This window comes from Hemicordylus capensis, chromosome 9 (assembly GCF_027244095.1).
Source record: "Hemicordylus capensis ecotype Gifberg chromosome 9, rHemCap1.1.pri, whole genome shotgun sequence".
Classification (NCBI taxonomy): domain Eukaryota; kingdom Metazoa; phylum Chordata; class Lepidosauria; order Squamata; family Cordylidae; genus Hemicordylus; species Hemicordylus capensis.
In genome coordinates, this window is record NC_069665.1 from 3649027 (window position 1) to 3664749 (window position 15723).

The window sequence follows — 15723 nt, forward strand, 5'->3', positions numbered from 1 at the left end:
TCTGAATACGGTTCCCTCCAGCAAACCTGGGGGCAACTCGGGGCTGGGCCTTCTCTGTGGCTGCCCCAGGGCTTTGGAATGCTCTCCCTGTCAAAAGAAGAGCTTCTCCATCCCTGATTGCTTTTTTAAAAGACCCTTAAGACAAACCTGTTTTCTCAGGCTTTTAATTAAAATTAATTTTAAATTGTTTTTATCCTACGAAATCGTTTTAATTGTTTCACTGAATTGCTTTTATTCTGTGAAAGTGTTTTTATATTGTAATTTGGATTGTGTACACCGCCTAGAGATGTGATAGATAGATAGATAGATAGATAGATAGATAGATAGATAGATAGATAGATTTCTGAATATGGCCCCGTTACACATTAGCGAGCCCTTATCCTCAGGAAGACACCTCCCCTGTAAGCTGATGGGTCTCCATTGAGCCATCTCTGCCAATTCATCCGGCAGAATCCAGATGTGCACACGGACACACAGGCTGGTTCATCAGGGCAAATCCGAGACCCAGAGGCGTAACTATAGGGGGGGCAGGGGGGGCACATGCCCCGGGCACCATCTTTTCTGGTCACGTGGGGGGCGCCGCCATGACAAAATTTTTTAAAAATTTTTTTTGTTAATACAAATGTTTCCTGCTCAGTGCAGCAGCACTGCAGCAGTCAAGGGAGCGCGTTGGCGCCCCCTCCCCCATAAGCGGTCCCTTCTGCGCCCCCCCCCATTGCTTTGCTGGCGCCTGGTGGCCAGTCAGTGGCCTGGCTTGGTGGCGGCGGCGGCGGCGGGCGCTTGTGAGGAAAAACCTAAGTATAATGTAGTATGTTGGCGGGGCGCGGGGGGCGCCATTTCCATGCTTGCCCCGGGCATCGTTTTCCCTAGTTACGCCTCTGCTGAGACCAGAGCCATCCACACGCAAGCGCGCACACATTGAGACACAGGAAGCTCCTCTTGCTCCTTGACTTCACTTCACTGCTTGGATTCTATGTCTCTTTATTTGATTTAAATAGTGACCGTTAGCCAAACAATTTCAGAATCAAACAGGAAAAATAATTATTTGCCTCCCAACACCCCACCCCTCCCTGGGCCGCCCTCAAGGCCGCAACAGCCCTCCCAGGGTCGGGGCCGCGTCAGGCCCTCTGGGACAAGGGTCTATGCCCAGAGCACCCTATGATGGGGGGAGGGAGCAGCCAGCCAGCCAACCCACCTGCCGCTCCCCACGGACAAGCCGGAGTCTGGAGAAGTATTTACAGTCCATGTACAGGGGAGAGTCTGCTTGGGGGAGCGGGATCACAGGGCCGAGAGCTGCCCCAGCACCATCCGGAACTGCTGCGTGCTGTTGGCGAGCGCGTGGACCCGCTCCACCATGTCCTTGGCCGCCGCGGGGGAGGGGTACTGGAGCGCGGCCGCCTTGGTGGTGGCCACGATCCCCCTGAGCATCTCGCAGAGCAGGTTGCTGTAGTGAGTGACCTTGTGGCGCACCTCCGGGGCCTGGGCCTGGCGCGAGAGAGTGTCCCCGATGAAGACCAGCTTGTGGGCACTCAGGATGACGAACTTGCTGTGGGCCACGAAGATCTTGGGCGGCTGGTTGGTGCTCACGGCCGTGAAGAAGGCGTCCACGGCGTTGGTCAGGGTGGTGAGGTTGGCCTCGCACTGCTCCAGGTAGAAGAGCAGCAGCTGCCGGTCGGAGGCGCTCAGGGCCGAGCCGCCCCCCCGGACGTGGGCGTAGTGTTGCGGGGGGGTCCAGTTGGACAGGTCGTTGTCGATGGGCCGGGTCACCTCCTGCTCCAGCCGTTCAAACTGTTTCAGCTGCGGGGAGAAAGCGGGAGACCTTCCGTCAGGCAGGGTTTGCAGAGACGGCTGCCCGGCCTGGTGCTGAGAACAAATCCACCGGCTAGCTTGCCAGTGGTGAGTGCCTCCAGCTGGTCTTAAAGTGGAGAGCCGGTCTTGCACTAGCAAGAATAAATTGCCCCCTTTGCTAAGCAGGATCTGCCCTGGTTTGCATTTGAATGGGGACCACATGTGTGAGCACTGGGCGATCTTCCCCTAAGGCAGGCTTCCCCAAACTGTGGCCCTCCAGATGTTGCTGAACTACAACTCCCAGCATACCCAGCCACAATAAGTTGTGGCCAGGGATGCTGGGAGTTGTAGTTCAGCAACATCTGGAGGGCCGCAGTTTGGGGAAGCCTGCCCTAAGGGGACGGGGACGCTCTGGGAAGAGCACCTGCCTCCTTGCGTGCAGAAGGTCCCAGGTTCCCTCCCTGGCACCTCCAGGTAGGGCTGAGACAGACTCCTGCCTGCAACCCTGGAGAAGCCGCTGCCAGTCAGTGTAGACAATACTGAGCGAGATGGACCAAGGGTCTGACTCGGTGGAAGGCAGCTTCCTTTGACCCTATGAGCAGAACACCCAGCACCACACGGCTCTCTTCCCCAGAGGTCTCCTTTCCACTGCCATTTTTAGAGAAGGTCAGATACAGCCGGAATCCCTTCTGAGCAGCTGGAGAGGGCTCCCCCTCTGTTCCTTAACATCTCCACCTTCCAGTGCAAAGGAGAGAAGACCCACTTCTCACCTGCATGTGTGCCAGGAAAGGGTCTGAGGGAAGAGAGCAGATTGGTGGCGAACATAAAAAATGCCTGGCTAGTGGGCTAAGCCTGAATCTGTGGGTCCCAGCTGAGAACCAAAACAAGGGCTTGGCCACCGAGATATGGGGACACCTCAGAGTGGAACATGCAAGAGAGGTCACCCAATCAGAGGAGGAAAGTAAAAAGCAGGGATAGAGGAGACTTTCTCCAAGTCTCTCTGGGCTCTACAATGTTCCTGTAATGCCCAACACGGTTCAGAGCTTCCTTTGTATATTTATTTACAGTTAAATCTATTTATATTCTGCCTTTCATACATTCACCCCACAGTGGTTTACAAGGTTAGGGTAAAATAAAGAGAGCCATAAAATCCATAAAAATGGCATTAAAACCACCAGCAATGCAAACCATAAAATGCAGAGACAGAGTGGCAAAATATTTATTTATAGTTAAATGCATATATTGCCTTTTGTCGTGGTGGTTTGGCTTTGATTTTCTGACTTACGTTTGTGCTGTTGCATTTCAAAAGCCGTTTATTTGGAGATGTTTAGCATTTCAGTAATTGTTTGTTTTTATTTCTTATTTTGCAGACAGCCCCTCATTAAGATGATATCCGGAACGCTTTGGGCATCACTATAAAGTACAGAGGCACTTCGGGACATGCTGTCTCTTTTGTTTCTTTTTTGACATCTCAAAGAGGGCCACAGCAGCCAGATTCTCGTGAGCTTAAGGAAAAGGACTAAGGACCCGGACAGCCCACAAAGAGTGGATAATATCTGAAGGGCTGCCACACAGAAGTGGACATGTTCTCTGTGGCTCCTAAGGGCAGGGCTAGAAGCAGGAGGCTGAATTACAGGCAAGCAGATTCTGGCTCGACATTCAGAGGAATTCCTCGACTGTCAGAGCTGTTGGACAGAGGAACAGTCTGCCTCATGAAGTGGAGGGCATTAGGAATCAGCCCCACAGTCAGGGGCTGATTGTGGATGACAAGAAGACACGTGAGATGCTATCCTGGACAAGGACCGTGTTAGCTTGAAATGTTGATGCTCCTAAGCCCTCTTCAGACTTAAAAAAAAAAAAATTACAATGGGGGAGATGCTGTACTCGAGTGACACACCCCACCAACCCTGCCCCATCACTGGTGCGCTCAGAAACCTCACCCCCGTGCTGAACATGGTTACAGCATTTCGCTGCACTCGCACCTTCCGACTGTGGAAAGAATCCCTTCTTGCTTACACTTTTTGTCTCTGCAGACAAATACTGTAATGCTGTTCAGCATGGTGGGTGAGGTTTCTGAGCGCATCAGCTCACGGTCGGGGCTTGGGGGAGCGCTGGTCAGGAGGTCCCAGGTTCGGTCCCTGGCAGCATCTCCAAGTAAGCCTGGGAAAGACCCCTGCCCGAAACCCTGGAGAGCTGCTGCCAGTCAGAGCTGCCAATCCTGAGCTAGATGGACCAAGGGCTGGGCTCAGTAGAAGGCCGCTCCCTACGTTCCTGTGATAGTGAGTGAGCATGCTCAGCCACAGCGCACTGGACTGAACACTGGTGGTGGGACACACAGGACCCCTCGTCCTACTGACCTGCTGATGCTCCAGCTGCCCTTTGCCCTGCCGGATGATGTTGCCCTTCTCAAGCAGCTCCTTCTGGATCTTCTCAAACTCCTCCTTGCCCTGGTTTGAAAGGATGGAAGCGAGTGAGTGGGGGGCACCCAGAGAGCCTCAGGCAGACCCCCACGGCACAGAGAACCTGGCTTTGTCTGTGGGATATGCCGAGCCGAGTAGGCCCAGTTTGGTGGTCGAATCAGACCGGATCTGGTTCAGCCGCACACAGAGCTGGACCGGGTCAGTTAGAATCTGATTCAAATTCTGCCTGCCCTTTGCCAGCAGGAGGGGTTAAGGCAATGGTCTGACTCAGTATATGGCAGCTTCCTATGTTCACTGGATGAGAACAAGCCACTGAAATGACAGGGAAACAAATTCAGAGGGAACTCGGGAAGAAATTTCCTAGCCCAGAGACTCCCGGCTTTGGGTGCTGAGAGGATGCTGGACTACAACTCCCATCATCCTCAGCCACAATGGCCTTCGGGGGTGTGCATGGACGATTCGTCCCAAACCAGTTCATACTGAACAGAGGCCGGTTCGAAGGTTCGGTCTGTGATTGAACCGAACTGGGCCCAGTCTGGAGGAACTGGTTCAGGATGGCAAAGGGCATTCCCAAGGCAGCGGCAGCAAGAGGGGGAAAGCACCTTCCCTCGGCCGCCCACCCTGCGGCAAGCCCACTCCCCGCTCCTTTCCTGAGCTGCTGTCTTGGTGGCAGCTCAGTTCTGGCCTCCGTGCACATGAGGAGCCCATTCTTGTGACTTGCGCACATCTGCAGAGGCCGTCGGTGTCCCCACACAAACTGCGTGGCGGTGTAAATGGCCTCTGTGCATTCACGTCACCCACCCAAAGGGCCTCTGCACGTGCACGGAGGCCAGAACTCAGCTGCTGCTCCGCCAGCAGCTTGGCAAAGGAGTGGGGCGCGTGCTTGCTACTTGGGGAGGGTGAGTGGCAGCGAGCAGCTGGGGCAAGCAGCTGCCCCACCCCATCCCCCGCCGCCGCCGCCAGCTGGGGAATGCCCCTTTCGTTGTAAAGGGGAATCCTCACCGGATTCTCCGTTACAAGTATATCCCCCGACCCGGTTCAACCCAGTTTGGTGATCGAATCGGACCAGACCTGGTTCAGCCACACACGGAGCTGGACCGGGTCAGTTAGAATCTGGTTCAGATTCGAAGCGAACTGGCCAAACTGGCTCCGTGCACACCCCTACTGTAGTTCAGGGGGTCCCGACCTCAGGTCCCCTGATGTAATTGGATGACAGCTCCCTTCAGCCATTGTGGCTGAGGATGATGGGAGTCGTAGTCCTGCACCCACATCACCTGGGAAGCTCTGCTGTAGCAGAACCCTGCCCTGTGAAGGGGGTTGGGCTAGAAGACCCCCCAGACCCCTTCCAGTGGCAGGATTCTAATGGATTGGTAGGGACACTCCCCAAGGGCCATCCAGTAGAGAGGGAGCATTTGGGATAAGCAGCCCTGGCTGGCTTTGGTGTAACAGAAGGAAACTCGCTGGGAACTGCTGATCCAGATGTTAGCCCCAAAGGCCCCACCACGCCCAGCTCCACCCCAAGCTGTCTTCTCGTGCTCCATCAACGTGCAGAACGAATGCACGGAGAGGAGAGTGGGATGACACCCGCTGGTCCCGCTCCGATGGTTTGGGGAAGTGGTGGTGGGTGGAAATCTAGGGAGCTGCTGGGAGCCAGAGCGATGGGCAAGGTCTCTCTGGTCGCACCTATGGGGACTGGTGTCCCAAGGCAGAGGCCTTCTGCAGGGACACCCCTAATCTGCCGAGTTGGGAGGTGGCTCCGAGCAAGCGGTTTGGCCCTTGGAGGTGTCTAGGTCAGCGACTGTCACTATTTTCCAAGCGGGGGCCACTTTTGACGGCCAACCTTCAGGGCGAGAGCCGGTCCCCACGGTGCTGACCTCTGCCCAGAACGGCCCTTTCCTCAGGCCCTTGAAGAGGGACGGAGCCCTCCCTCAAGGCTACCCTTCCCGGCACTCTGCGCACACCTCCCAAGATGGTGCAGGGGTGGCAGAGGGCCCCGCTGCCCTTCAAGGAGAGCCCCCCACCCCCCGAGAGCTGGGCAAAGGCCAGTGCTGTGCACGGTGGGAACGGCCGTCTCCAGATGGTGCCAGCAGGACTGGGCAGAATATGCCGCTTTGGCCGAAGGGTCACATGGGCCCAATAGCTAGCTAGTGGGGGGGGGGCGCACTTAGGGTCGACGAGGGTCACCACTAGCCAATGAAGAGCACCGAGAGACAGGGACTGGCGTCCCAAGCCAGAGGTCGACTGTAGAGACACCCCGATCTCATCAGCGGGGATTCGGCTCTTGGAAGTCGCTTGGGCAACCTCAACGTGGGGGCCGAGACAGCAGAGAGAGACGGAGGGCCCCCCTCTCCCTTCTGCAAGGGAGTGGAGCACCTCGGCCTCCCCCCCCGCCGGCCCATCAGAGTGCCCCCCCTGCCCCCAGCCCCACCTGGAGGTGCACGTAGTCGTAATCTTCCATCCAGCCGCCCTCGTGGTTCTCGTACTGCCCCTCGGGCGAGTCCTGCGCCAAGAACTTGGGCGGCGAGGGCAAGGGCCGGGACTGGATGCTGCTGGCCTTGTCGGCCAGGCCGCCGTCCCCCAGGGAGGCCGGGGGCGCCTTGGTCCGCCGGAAGAGCAAGGAGGCGTTGCCGTGCAGGAAGGAGGCCAGCTGCTTGGTGTCGTCCGGCACCCCCCGCGAACACATCACCAGGTGCTCCAGGTCGTCGGGGGCGCCGGCCTTGCCGGGCGCCAGGGCGCTGGGGGCCCAGCCGCAGCCGTCCAGGGCCTGGCTGTGCCGCAGCAGCGCCTGGTAGACCTCCTCCATCTTCTGCAGCTGCTTGCTGAGCTTGGCGTAGAGGGAGCGGTCGGAGGTGTGGGCGGCGCTGCTGACGGCCCCCCGGGCAAAGTCCAGCAGGTCCCGGAGCGCCCCCCTGACGCTCTCGGCCGCCCCCTGGAGGTGGGCCGCGTGGGCCTCCAGCTGCTCAGGGCTCCGCCAGCTGCCGCTGATGAAGGACATGAGGTAGGAGACGGCGGTGGCGACGTTGCCCTGGAGCCGGGCCAGGGTCTCCATGGCAACGTCCTGGTCCAGGGGCAGCTCTCGGTCGGGGGCCTCCTTGACCGGCACCGTGTCCAGCGAAGAGCTGGAGAGGTTGCTGCGGGTGCTGCCCGTGCTGGAGGCCGAGAGGCGCTTGCCGTCGCCGCCCTTGCCCTCCCGGTCCGCCTGCGGGGGCACGTCGTAGATGTAGTCGCCCTCCCGGTCCTTGCAGCCCACCGGCAGCTCCCGGGGCACGTCATACACCTCTTGGCCGGCCAGCTTCCTCAGCCCAGGCGGGACGTCGTAGATCTCCTGGGCCTCCGGCACCCCTTTGCTGGCCGCCGGCGGGACATCGTACACGTCTTCGGGCAAGTAAGGGTCCGCCGCCGACGGCGCCAGAGGCTGCGCGAGGATCAGCGGGTGTCGAGACGGATCAAAGGGCTTGGCCTTGCAGAAGGCCGGGGGCACGTCGTAGGTCTCCTCCCGCGTCGGGCCATCGGGGACATCCTTGCTGACCGACGGGGGGATGTCGTACACCTGCAGGGACCGAGGGAGCCGTTGTTTAGCCCCAGGTTTCCCAAATCGGCCTTCTGTTGCCCCCAGAGCCTCACCCTGCCACCCCTGGAAACAGCGTCCAGAGGGAACCCGGCATGCCCCTGCGCTCTGTCTCACCCCCAGCACTGTTTCAGACAGCCACCTTCTCACGTGTGGGCAGTCCTGAACGGCAGGCGGAGAGAGGGGAAATCTCGGGAAGCACCAGAGCTGAACTGCTGGAGGGCCGTGCCCACCAAATCCTTAGAGCTCGGTGCCGATTAAGAACATCTGCATGTCTTTGCCTTTGGCAGGGTTGGGGGCATTCTGCCTTTGCTAGCCAGCAATTTTTATCACCATAGGAGGCTTGAAAGGCAAGAGGGGAGCAGTTTAGACAAATTAATGCAGGCTCTGGTCTGTGAGTTGCGGTCAGCCATGAGAGGTAGATGGAGCCTCCATATTCAACAGTAGTATACCTCTGACCACCAGATGCCGAGGGACAAATAAGAGGGAATGCCTTGCTTGCTGACTTCCTGGAACATCTAGAGGGACATTGTCGAGAGAACAGGATGCTGAGCGAGGTGGGATCCAGCAGGGATCTTCTCATGTTGCACACCAGGGCTTCTCAACCCCGAGTGCCCAGATGTAGCTGGACAGCCACTCCCATCACCCCAACCACTACGGCCGAAGCCATTGTGGATGCAGACAACAGGGATTGGAATCCAACACATCTGGGCACCCAAGGCTGAGATACTCTGTACCGCACTACGAGGGGAAAGGAATCGGCAGAATACTGCTCGGTGGCCACCATTTCTTAGCCTCCTTTTGAGATTTCGCTAGCTGTCACCCGTGTGTTTTCACACTCGCCTTTGGAGCTAGAAACTCGCTTTCCAAATAAAAGCTGAGATTTCCAGAATCTAGAAACTGGCATCAGTTCCAGATTCTGCAGGTGCAATGCTGCAAAATATATACAGCACAAGTCCTCAGACGTGGAGCCACAGATGTTGTTGGACTACAACTCCCATCATCCCTAACTACTGGAGACTGCAGCTGAGGATGATGGGAGTTATAGTCCAACATGCTGGAGAACCCCAATATACAGTCTTCCCTGGTTTACACAGCACCATTAGAAGCTGCCTTAGACCAAGTCAGACCATCTAGGGCAGTGATGGGGAACCTTGGCACTCCAGCTGTTTTTGAACTACAACTCCCAGCATCCCCAGACACAATTATTGTGGCTGGGGATGATGGGAGTTGTAGTTCAACAACAGCTGGAGTGCCAAAGTTCCCCATCACTGATCTAGGGTCTGCGTCAGGGCTGCACAACCTGGGCCCTCCAGCTGTCCTTGGACTACAACTCCCATCATCCCTGACTGTTGGCTGCTGTGGCTGATGGGAGCTGTAGTCCAACAGCAACGGGAGCACTGAAGCTGGCTGGAGACCAGCCTTGTCTACCCTGACGGGCAGCGGCGTCTCCAGGCAGGAGTCTTTCCCAGCTCAATCTGGAGATGCTGCCAGGGACGGAACTGGGGGTCTTCCACAGGGAGAAGAGCTGCTCTTCGACTCAGCTCTCCCATGAAGTAGGACGGGGTCTCCCTCTCTCCTGAAGAGCCTGCCCGCTGCACCAGCTGCATTCCTGCAAAATCCGGTGTCAGAGCCCCCAGCCCCACTTTGGAAACTTGTGCTTCATAAGATCAGGCCCAAGAATGCCCATCTAGTCCAGCATCCTGTTTCCCACAGTGGCCCACCAGATGCCTCTGGGAAGCCCACAGGCAAGAGGTGTGTGCCTGCCCTCCCTCCTGCTGCTGTGGCTCCCCTGCGACTGGCATTGAGAGGCATCGTGCCTCTGAGGCTGCAGGTGGCCCACAGCCACCAGATTAGTAGCCATTGATACACCTGTCCACCATGAATCTGTCTAAACCCCTTTTAAGGCCATCCAAGCTGGTGGCCATCACCGCATCCCATGGCAAAGAATTCCATAGATTAATTATGCGCTGGGTGAAAAAGTGCTTCCTCTTGTTGGTCCTAAATTTCCCGACCTTCACTTTCATGGGGTGACCCCTGGATCTAGTGGTGTGAGAGAGGGAGAAAAACTTCTCTGCCCACCCTCTCCACTCCATGCATAATGTTTATACACGTCTATCCTGTCTCCCCATAGTCGCCTCTTTTCCAAGGCAAAGAGCCCCAGATGCTGTAACCTAGCCTCCTAAGGAAGGTGCTCCAGGCCCCTGGTCATTTTGGTTGCCCTCTTCTGCACCTTTCCCAGTTCTACAATGTCCTTCTTAAGATACGGTGACCAAAGCTGTTCGCAGTACTCCAGATGTGGCTGCACCATAGATTTGTAGAAGGGCATTGTAATATTGCCATTTTTCTTTTCGATCCCCTTCCTAACGATCCCTAGCATGGAATTGGCCTTTTTCACAGCTGCCGCGCACTGAGACGACACTTTCAACGAGCTGTCCACCACCACCCCAAGATCCCTCTCCTGGTCCGTCACCGCCAGCTCAGATCCTACTCACCACTTGCAGGCCTTTCTCCACACTGGGGGGCACGTCATAGATCTCTTGGGCATGGGCCAGATCCCGGCTGTTGGGGCCCTTCACCACCATGGTGGGCATATTGTACACCTGGAAGAGGAGGGCAAGGCGGCTTGGGTGCTCGCTCCCAGAAACCCCTCCCCTGTCCCAGCCCTCTAGATGCCCACTCTGCGGAGGCCAGGGGCTCCACGCCCTCAGGCGCCAGGTTCAAGGCCATAATGCTTTCTACAGAGCCAGTGTGGTGTAGTGGTTAGAGTGCTGGACAAGGACCGGGGAGACCCGAGTTCAAATCCCCATTCAGCCATGAGACTAGCTGGGTGACTCTGGGCCAGTCACTTCTCTCTCAGCTTAGCCTACTTCACAGGGTTGTTGTGAAAGAGAAACTCAAGTATGTAGTACACTGCTCTGGGCTCCTTGGAGGAAGAGCAGGATATTAATGTAATAATAATAATAATAATACACTGCCCAAGTTTCAAAGTGAATATTTCATTTCATTCATTTATCTTATTTCTACACTGCCCTATATAAAACCTCTGGGCAGGATACAATTAAAAGCCAACAATTAAAATCTTAAATCATATCAAACAAAATAGCCATCAACAAAACTTTAAAACATCATAAACTAAAAGCCTGATAAACGAGGAGTGTTTTCAAGAGTCGCTTAAAAACAGCCACAGATGGGGAGGCTCTGAATTCATCTGGGAGCGTGTTCCCGAGCCCGGGGGGGGGCAACCCTAGAGAAGACCCGTTTGGGGTCGCCACCAGATGATCTCCATAGGCGACAGGATTCATGAAGAATCTCTGGCTTCATGCTGCTGATTTGACTTGCCCTCCCTTACTGGCTGTGGCTTTTTGACATAACCGTTAATTGCATTGTTTTGACAGCTCTGACTCACCTCCAGGCTGCATTGGTTCGACAGCAGGCCCCGAGTCGGGGGCACGTCATAGATCTCCTGGAGGTGGCGGGGGACGTCGTACTCATCCTGCTCTCCTTTGGGGGAGTCGTAGACATAGACCTGCCCCACGCGTGTGGGGACCACCACCTGCCCAGAAGAAAGAGGAGAGATGGCAGGGCTGGGTGGACGCACATGGCTGGGGGTTATGGACAATGCCTTCCCCTCCACCCAGAACAAGGGCAAAAGAGGTCAATGCTACAGGCGTTCCCAGTCATCTGGGATTTCTCTCCCTCCTTCCATCTCCCCCTGGGCTTTTTTCTACACTGAAACAGCTTTCTACACTGAGAGGAGAGCTGGCCTTGTGGTAGTGAGCGTGACTTGTCCCCTTAGCTAAGCAGGGTCCGCCCTGGTTGCATAGGAATGGGAGACTAGAAGTGTGAGCACTGGAAGAGATTCCCCCTCAGGGGATGGAGCCGCCACTCTGGGAAGAGCAGGAGGTTCCCATTTCCCTCCCTGGCAGCATCTCCAAGATAGGGCTGAGAGATTCCTGCCTGCAACCTTGGAGAAGCCGCTGCCGGTCTGTGAAGACAATACTGAGCTAGATAGACCAAGGGTCTGACTCAGTAGAAGGCAGCTCTCTTATGTTCCTATGAGACTTGATGTGTGAGCACTGGAAGATATTCCCCTTGGGGGACAGAGCCACTCCGGGAAGAGCATCTAGGTCCCAAGTTCCCTCCCTGGCAGCATCTCCAAGATAGGGCTGGGAGAGACTCCTGCCGGCAACCTTGGAGAAGCTGCTGCCAGTCTGTGAAGACAATAGTGAGCTGGATGGGCCAGTGGTCTGTCTAAGGGGCAGCTTCTAAATATTCCAGACGCCTGCCTCTGCCACCTGCGGCTCATGGGCTGCGGTTGGCCCTTTCTCCAGCAGAGGGTGCTACCCGCCCATGACCAGCAGCTCCTGGCTGGAAGAAGGAACTTCTGGGCACCTTGCGGCAGGCAGGCAGGCAGGCAGGCGCCCCTCCTCTCTGGGAAAGGCAGGGATGACATCATGGCTCTATTTCTGGATCTGAGTCACCGAGGGGCTTGGAGGAGGAGGAGGAGGAGGGAGGCGAAGCAGCACACGGAGGGGGCACCCGCGTTCCCTGATGGGCGGTCGCTTCTGGAGCAGCCTTCCTGGCTGTTGAGAGTTTGCGAGGGGAGAGCGCAGCAGCAGCAGCGTGCAGAGGAGCCCCCAAAAGCCAGGAGAAGCAGCAGCAGCAGCAGCACAAAGGATTTGCAATTTGCAAGTCAGACTCCCGGCTGAACGGGGGCACAGAGACCGACACAAACACTTGGAATTCTTCTGCTCTAAGAAAAGCCTGAATTCTAGTCTGTGAAAAGCCCATTCACCAGCAGTTCACTTATGTGGCTTTTTTAAACAAAAAACAAAAACCAACCCCAAAACAAACCTTTGCTTCTGTTTAGCCCATAATTTACTCTCTCTCCTCAGAGACCAGGAGCTTCGCCCAACACTGAAGCTGCCCACCTCCCCTGCTCACACTTTTCTCCAGGGTGCCCACAAAGTGGAGAGGTGGTCTTGCAGAATCAAGCACGGATTGTCCTCTCGGCTAAGTTGCATCCACCTTGGCTTGCATGTGGATGGGTGACTTCTAGGAGCGCTGTCTGCTGCTGCTTTGCGTGCAGGAGGTTCCAGGTTCAGACCCTGGCAGTGGTACAGAATTGGTGTTGCATGGAGAAGATACCAGGTTCAGTCCCTGGCGGCATCTCCCGGTAGGGCTGGGAAAGACTCCTGTGCTTGAAACCCTGAGGAGCCGCTGCCAGTCCGTGTAGACAATACTGAGCTAGAGGGACCGAGGGCCTGACTCCGTAGAAGGCCGCTTTGGATGTCCCAGGAATGCCCAGCCTGACAACAGGAGATCTGCCTCAGCTGCTGGCGAGAGCTCTTCCTTCCGCCTCTCTGACCCCCGTGCCCTCTTCCGGGAGGTGCTTCCGTCGCACCATTTCCTGAAGCAAGTGCCAGCCCTCGCTTGAACTGCCAGTGAGGGAGCTGGCCCAGCTTCCTCCATGGGGAGGGGACTCTCTGGAGGTTTCCCAAGAGTAAAAGGCAACTTTGGAAGCAGCCTTCTAGCCAGTCGGACCCTCCACACACACACACACACACACACACACACACACACACACACACACACACAAGCACACACACACAAAGTCGGCGCTCTCTCTCTCTCTCAGAAATGCCTTTGGGGCTTTGGCATTTCTCAGCCCCGACTGTCCAGAGAAGGGGGCACTTGGTAGATAGCCTGCTGCCCCCTGGAGGCGCCTGTTAGATGTCCTGGGGCGGGCTGGCGGGCCCAGTAGGCCCTTGGTACGCATCCTGGGCTCTGCTTTGGGTAAGTGGTAGGCTCTCCAAGGTTTCAGGCAGGGTGTCTTCCCAGCCCTACCTGGAGATGCTGCCTGGGACCGAACCAAGGACCGTCTGCACGCAAAACAGGGACTCAGCCACAAAGCAACGCCCCGTACGGTCTTCCTCCCTAGAGACAGCCTCTATTCCAGGCACAGTAGGAGGCAGAGAGGAAAGATCACAGGCACAGCTGGTTCTCCTTCTGTGTGCCAAGGCAGCTGCTCTTAGCAACACAGCTTTGAGTTGCCGTCTACTGAGTCAGGCCACGGGTCCATCTAGTTCAGTATTGTCTACCCAGACTGGCAGCGGCTCCTCCAAGGTTGCAACAGGAAAAACAAAAAAAGAACCGTGCGAAATGTAGAAACAGAGGGGCCATGAAAAAGTTGCCAATAATTGCAAGAGCACAAACTGTGCTACATCTAAAGATCTAATGATCTATGTGGAGGGAATAAACAAAACACATAGATCCGTTTTGTCTGAAACTGAAGATGCTATATTAATAGTCTAGAATGAATGGATAACAATAACAATTATCTTGCAAATCGTATCTGCACATACATGTGACAGAGATATTGCATCTCAACACATTGGACAAAAAGTCATTGTTAAAGATATGTACAAATTCAACCCAAACATATATGTATTAGAAAAAGCAACATGAGTATATGAAAAAATGTTGTTCTTATCTGTATAGAGAAAAAATCTGTATCAAAAATGATTGGGGGGGGGGGGAGTCTGGCAATGGTTCTTTTTTTTGGTTTTTCCTGTTGATTCACCGTGCTCCTCTTGGAGATGCTGCCTGGGAGGGAACTTGGGACCTTCTGCTCTTCCCAGAGCGGCAGCTCCATCCCCTGAGGGGAATCTCGGACAGTGTTGCTCACACATCAAGTCTCCCATCCATATGCAACCAGGGCGGACCCTGCTTAGCTAAGGGGACCAGTCATGCTGGCTCCCACAAGACCAGCTCTCCTCTCCTTCCAGCTAGAAGGCTGAGTAGGGCCTGCCTTGGTTTGCATCTGGAACATAGGAAGCTGCCATATACCGAGTCAGGACCTTTGGTCCATCTCACTCAGGATTGTCCACCCAGACTGGCAGCAGCTTCTCCAAGGCCACAGGCAGGGGTCTCTACGGGGCAGCGCGCCCAGTCACCAAGGAGGCTCTGCAGTCTTGGGCTAGCGTGGCTCCTCCGTGGCCATCTGTGGGGGGCTGGGGCTGGGGGCAGGCAGCAGCTTCCTGTCGCTCCCTGGGAAAGGAAATGGCCTCTGCTCAGGCTGGAGGCCTCCTAATCCTCCTCTGCGGCTCCTGGTCTCCGTTCCGAGGCAGCCCAGTTCCTGCAGGGGGCGGGTGAGGGGCTCTGCACCGGGCACTCCCCTGCGTGAGGGTCCGGGGGGAAGAGGCGCACCCTGGACAGGCCTGCACAGCCCCCTTCCAGGCGCTCTCTGGGGGCCGCTCAGCCGACAAGCTGCTTCCTTGCAGGAAGGAGCCTTTTCTGCGGGGGGTGGCGAGCCTCCGTCCCTCCCTGCGCCCGGCTGCCCTGCGCTTGTCCTCCGCAGAGGGCTGCAGCAGCTGCCTGACCTTGAAGGAGATTTGGACGGCACAAGCTGAGCAGGGCAGTCAATTATTCAGAGCAAGCGGCTCTGGCTTGACGCCCGGCCAAGCCCGGCTGCCAGGGCCCGCCCACACCTCTCTGGCCCGCCGCCGCTGACCTTGCTGCTCTCCCCGCCTTTGAGGGGAGGCCAAGGGGCATCTCCGAGGTGCCGGGAAGGGGCCGCCAGCACGGACTGAGCTCTGGGCAAGAAGGCTGGCCGTGGCCGGCCCCCGCCCCCCCCTCGCAGCCAGGAAAGTCTGGCTTTGTCCACTGAGCCCTCCGTGCCACTTGGTGACGGGTGGAGCAAAGCCTCCCTTGAAGACCAAAGAGACGGGTGGCGGGTGGGGGGGGCCTCCTCTCCGTGTGCCCCCAACAGAGTCAGTCCTTGATTTAGCACAAACCATCTCTTTGAAATGTGTTTTAGAACAATGCTTAACCAAGGAAATTGTGGCAGCCAGCATGATTTGCCCCCTTTGCTGAGCAAGGTCTGCCCTGGTTTGCATTTGAATGGGAGACTGCATGTGCTTTTGTATTACAGTAATTTGTGTT

The 15723-nt window shown here is 56.4% G+C and overlaps 1 protein-coding gene across 5 annotated transcripts in view; it reads right to left on the reverse strand.

The window, feature by feature from the left end:
* Positions 1 to 964: 964 nt before the first annotated feature.
* BCAR1 (BCAR1 scaffold protein, Cas family member) overlaps positions 965 to 15723 on the reverse strand; it is a 46616-nt gene continuing 31857 nt past the window's right edge. For all 5 annotated transcript variants that reach the window (XM_053271500.1, XM_053271499.1, XM_053271502.1 and 2 more), the window contains exons 3-7: positions 11186 to 11332; positions 10272 to 10379; positions 6637 to 7758; positions 4146 to 4235; positions 965 to 1797 (exon numbers count right to left, since the gene is read on the reverse strand). In XM_053271500.1, coding sequence (XP_053127475.1) covers positions 1279 to 1797; positions 4146 to 4235; positions 6637 to 7758; positions 10272 to 10379; positions 11186 to 11332 — 1986 coding nt within the window. In that variant the 3' untranslated portion in view covers positions 965 to 1278. The remainder of the gene's footprint in view (positions 1798 to 4145; positions 4236 to 6636; positions 7759 to 10271; positions 10380 to 11185; positions 11333 to 15723) is intronic.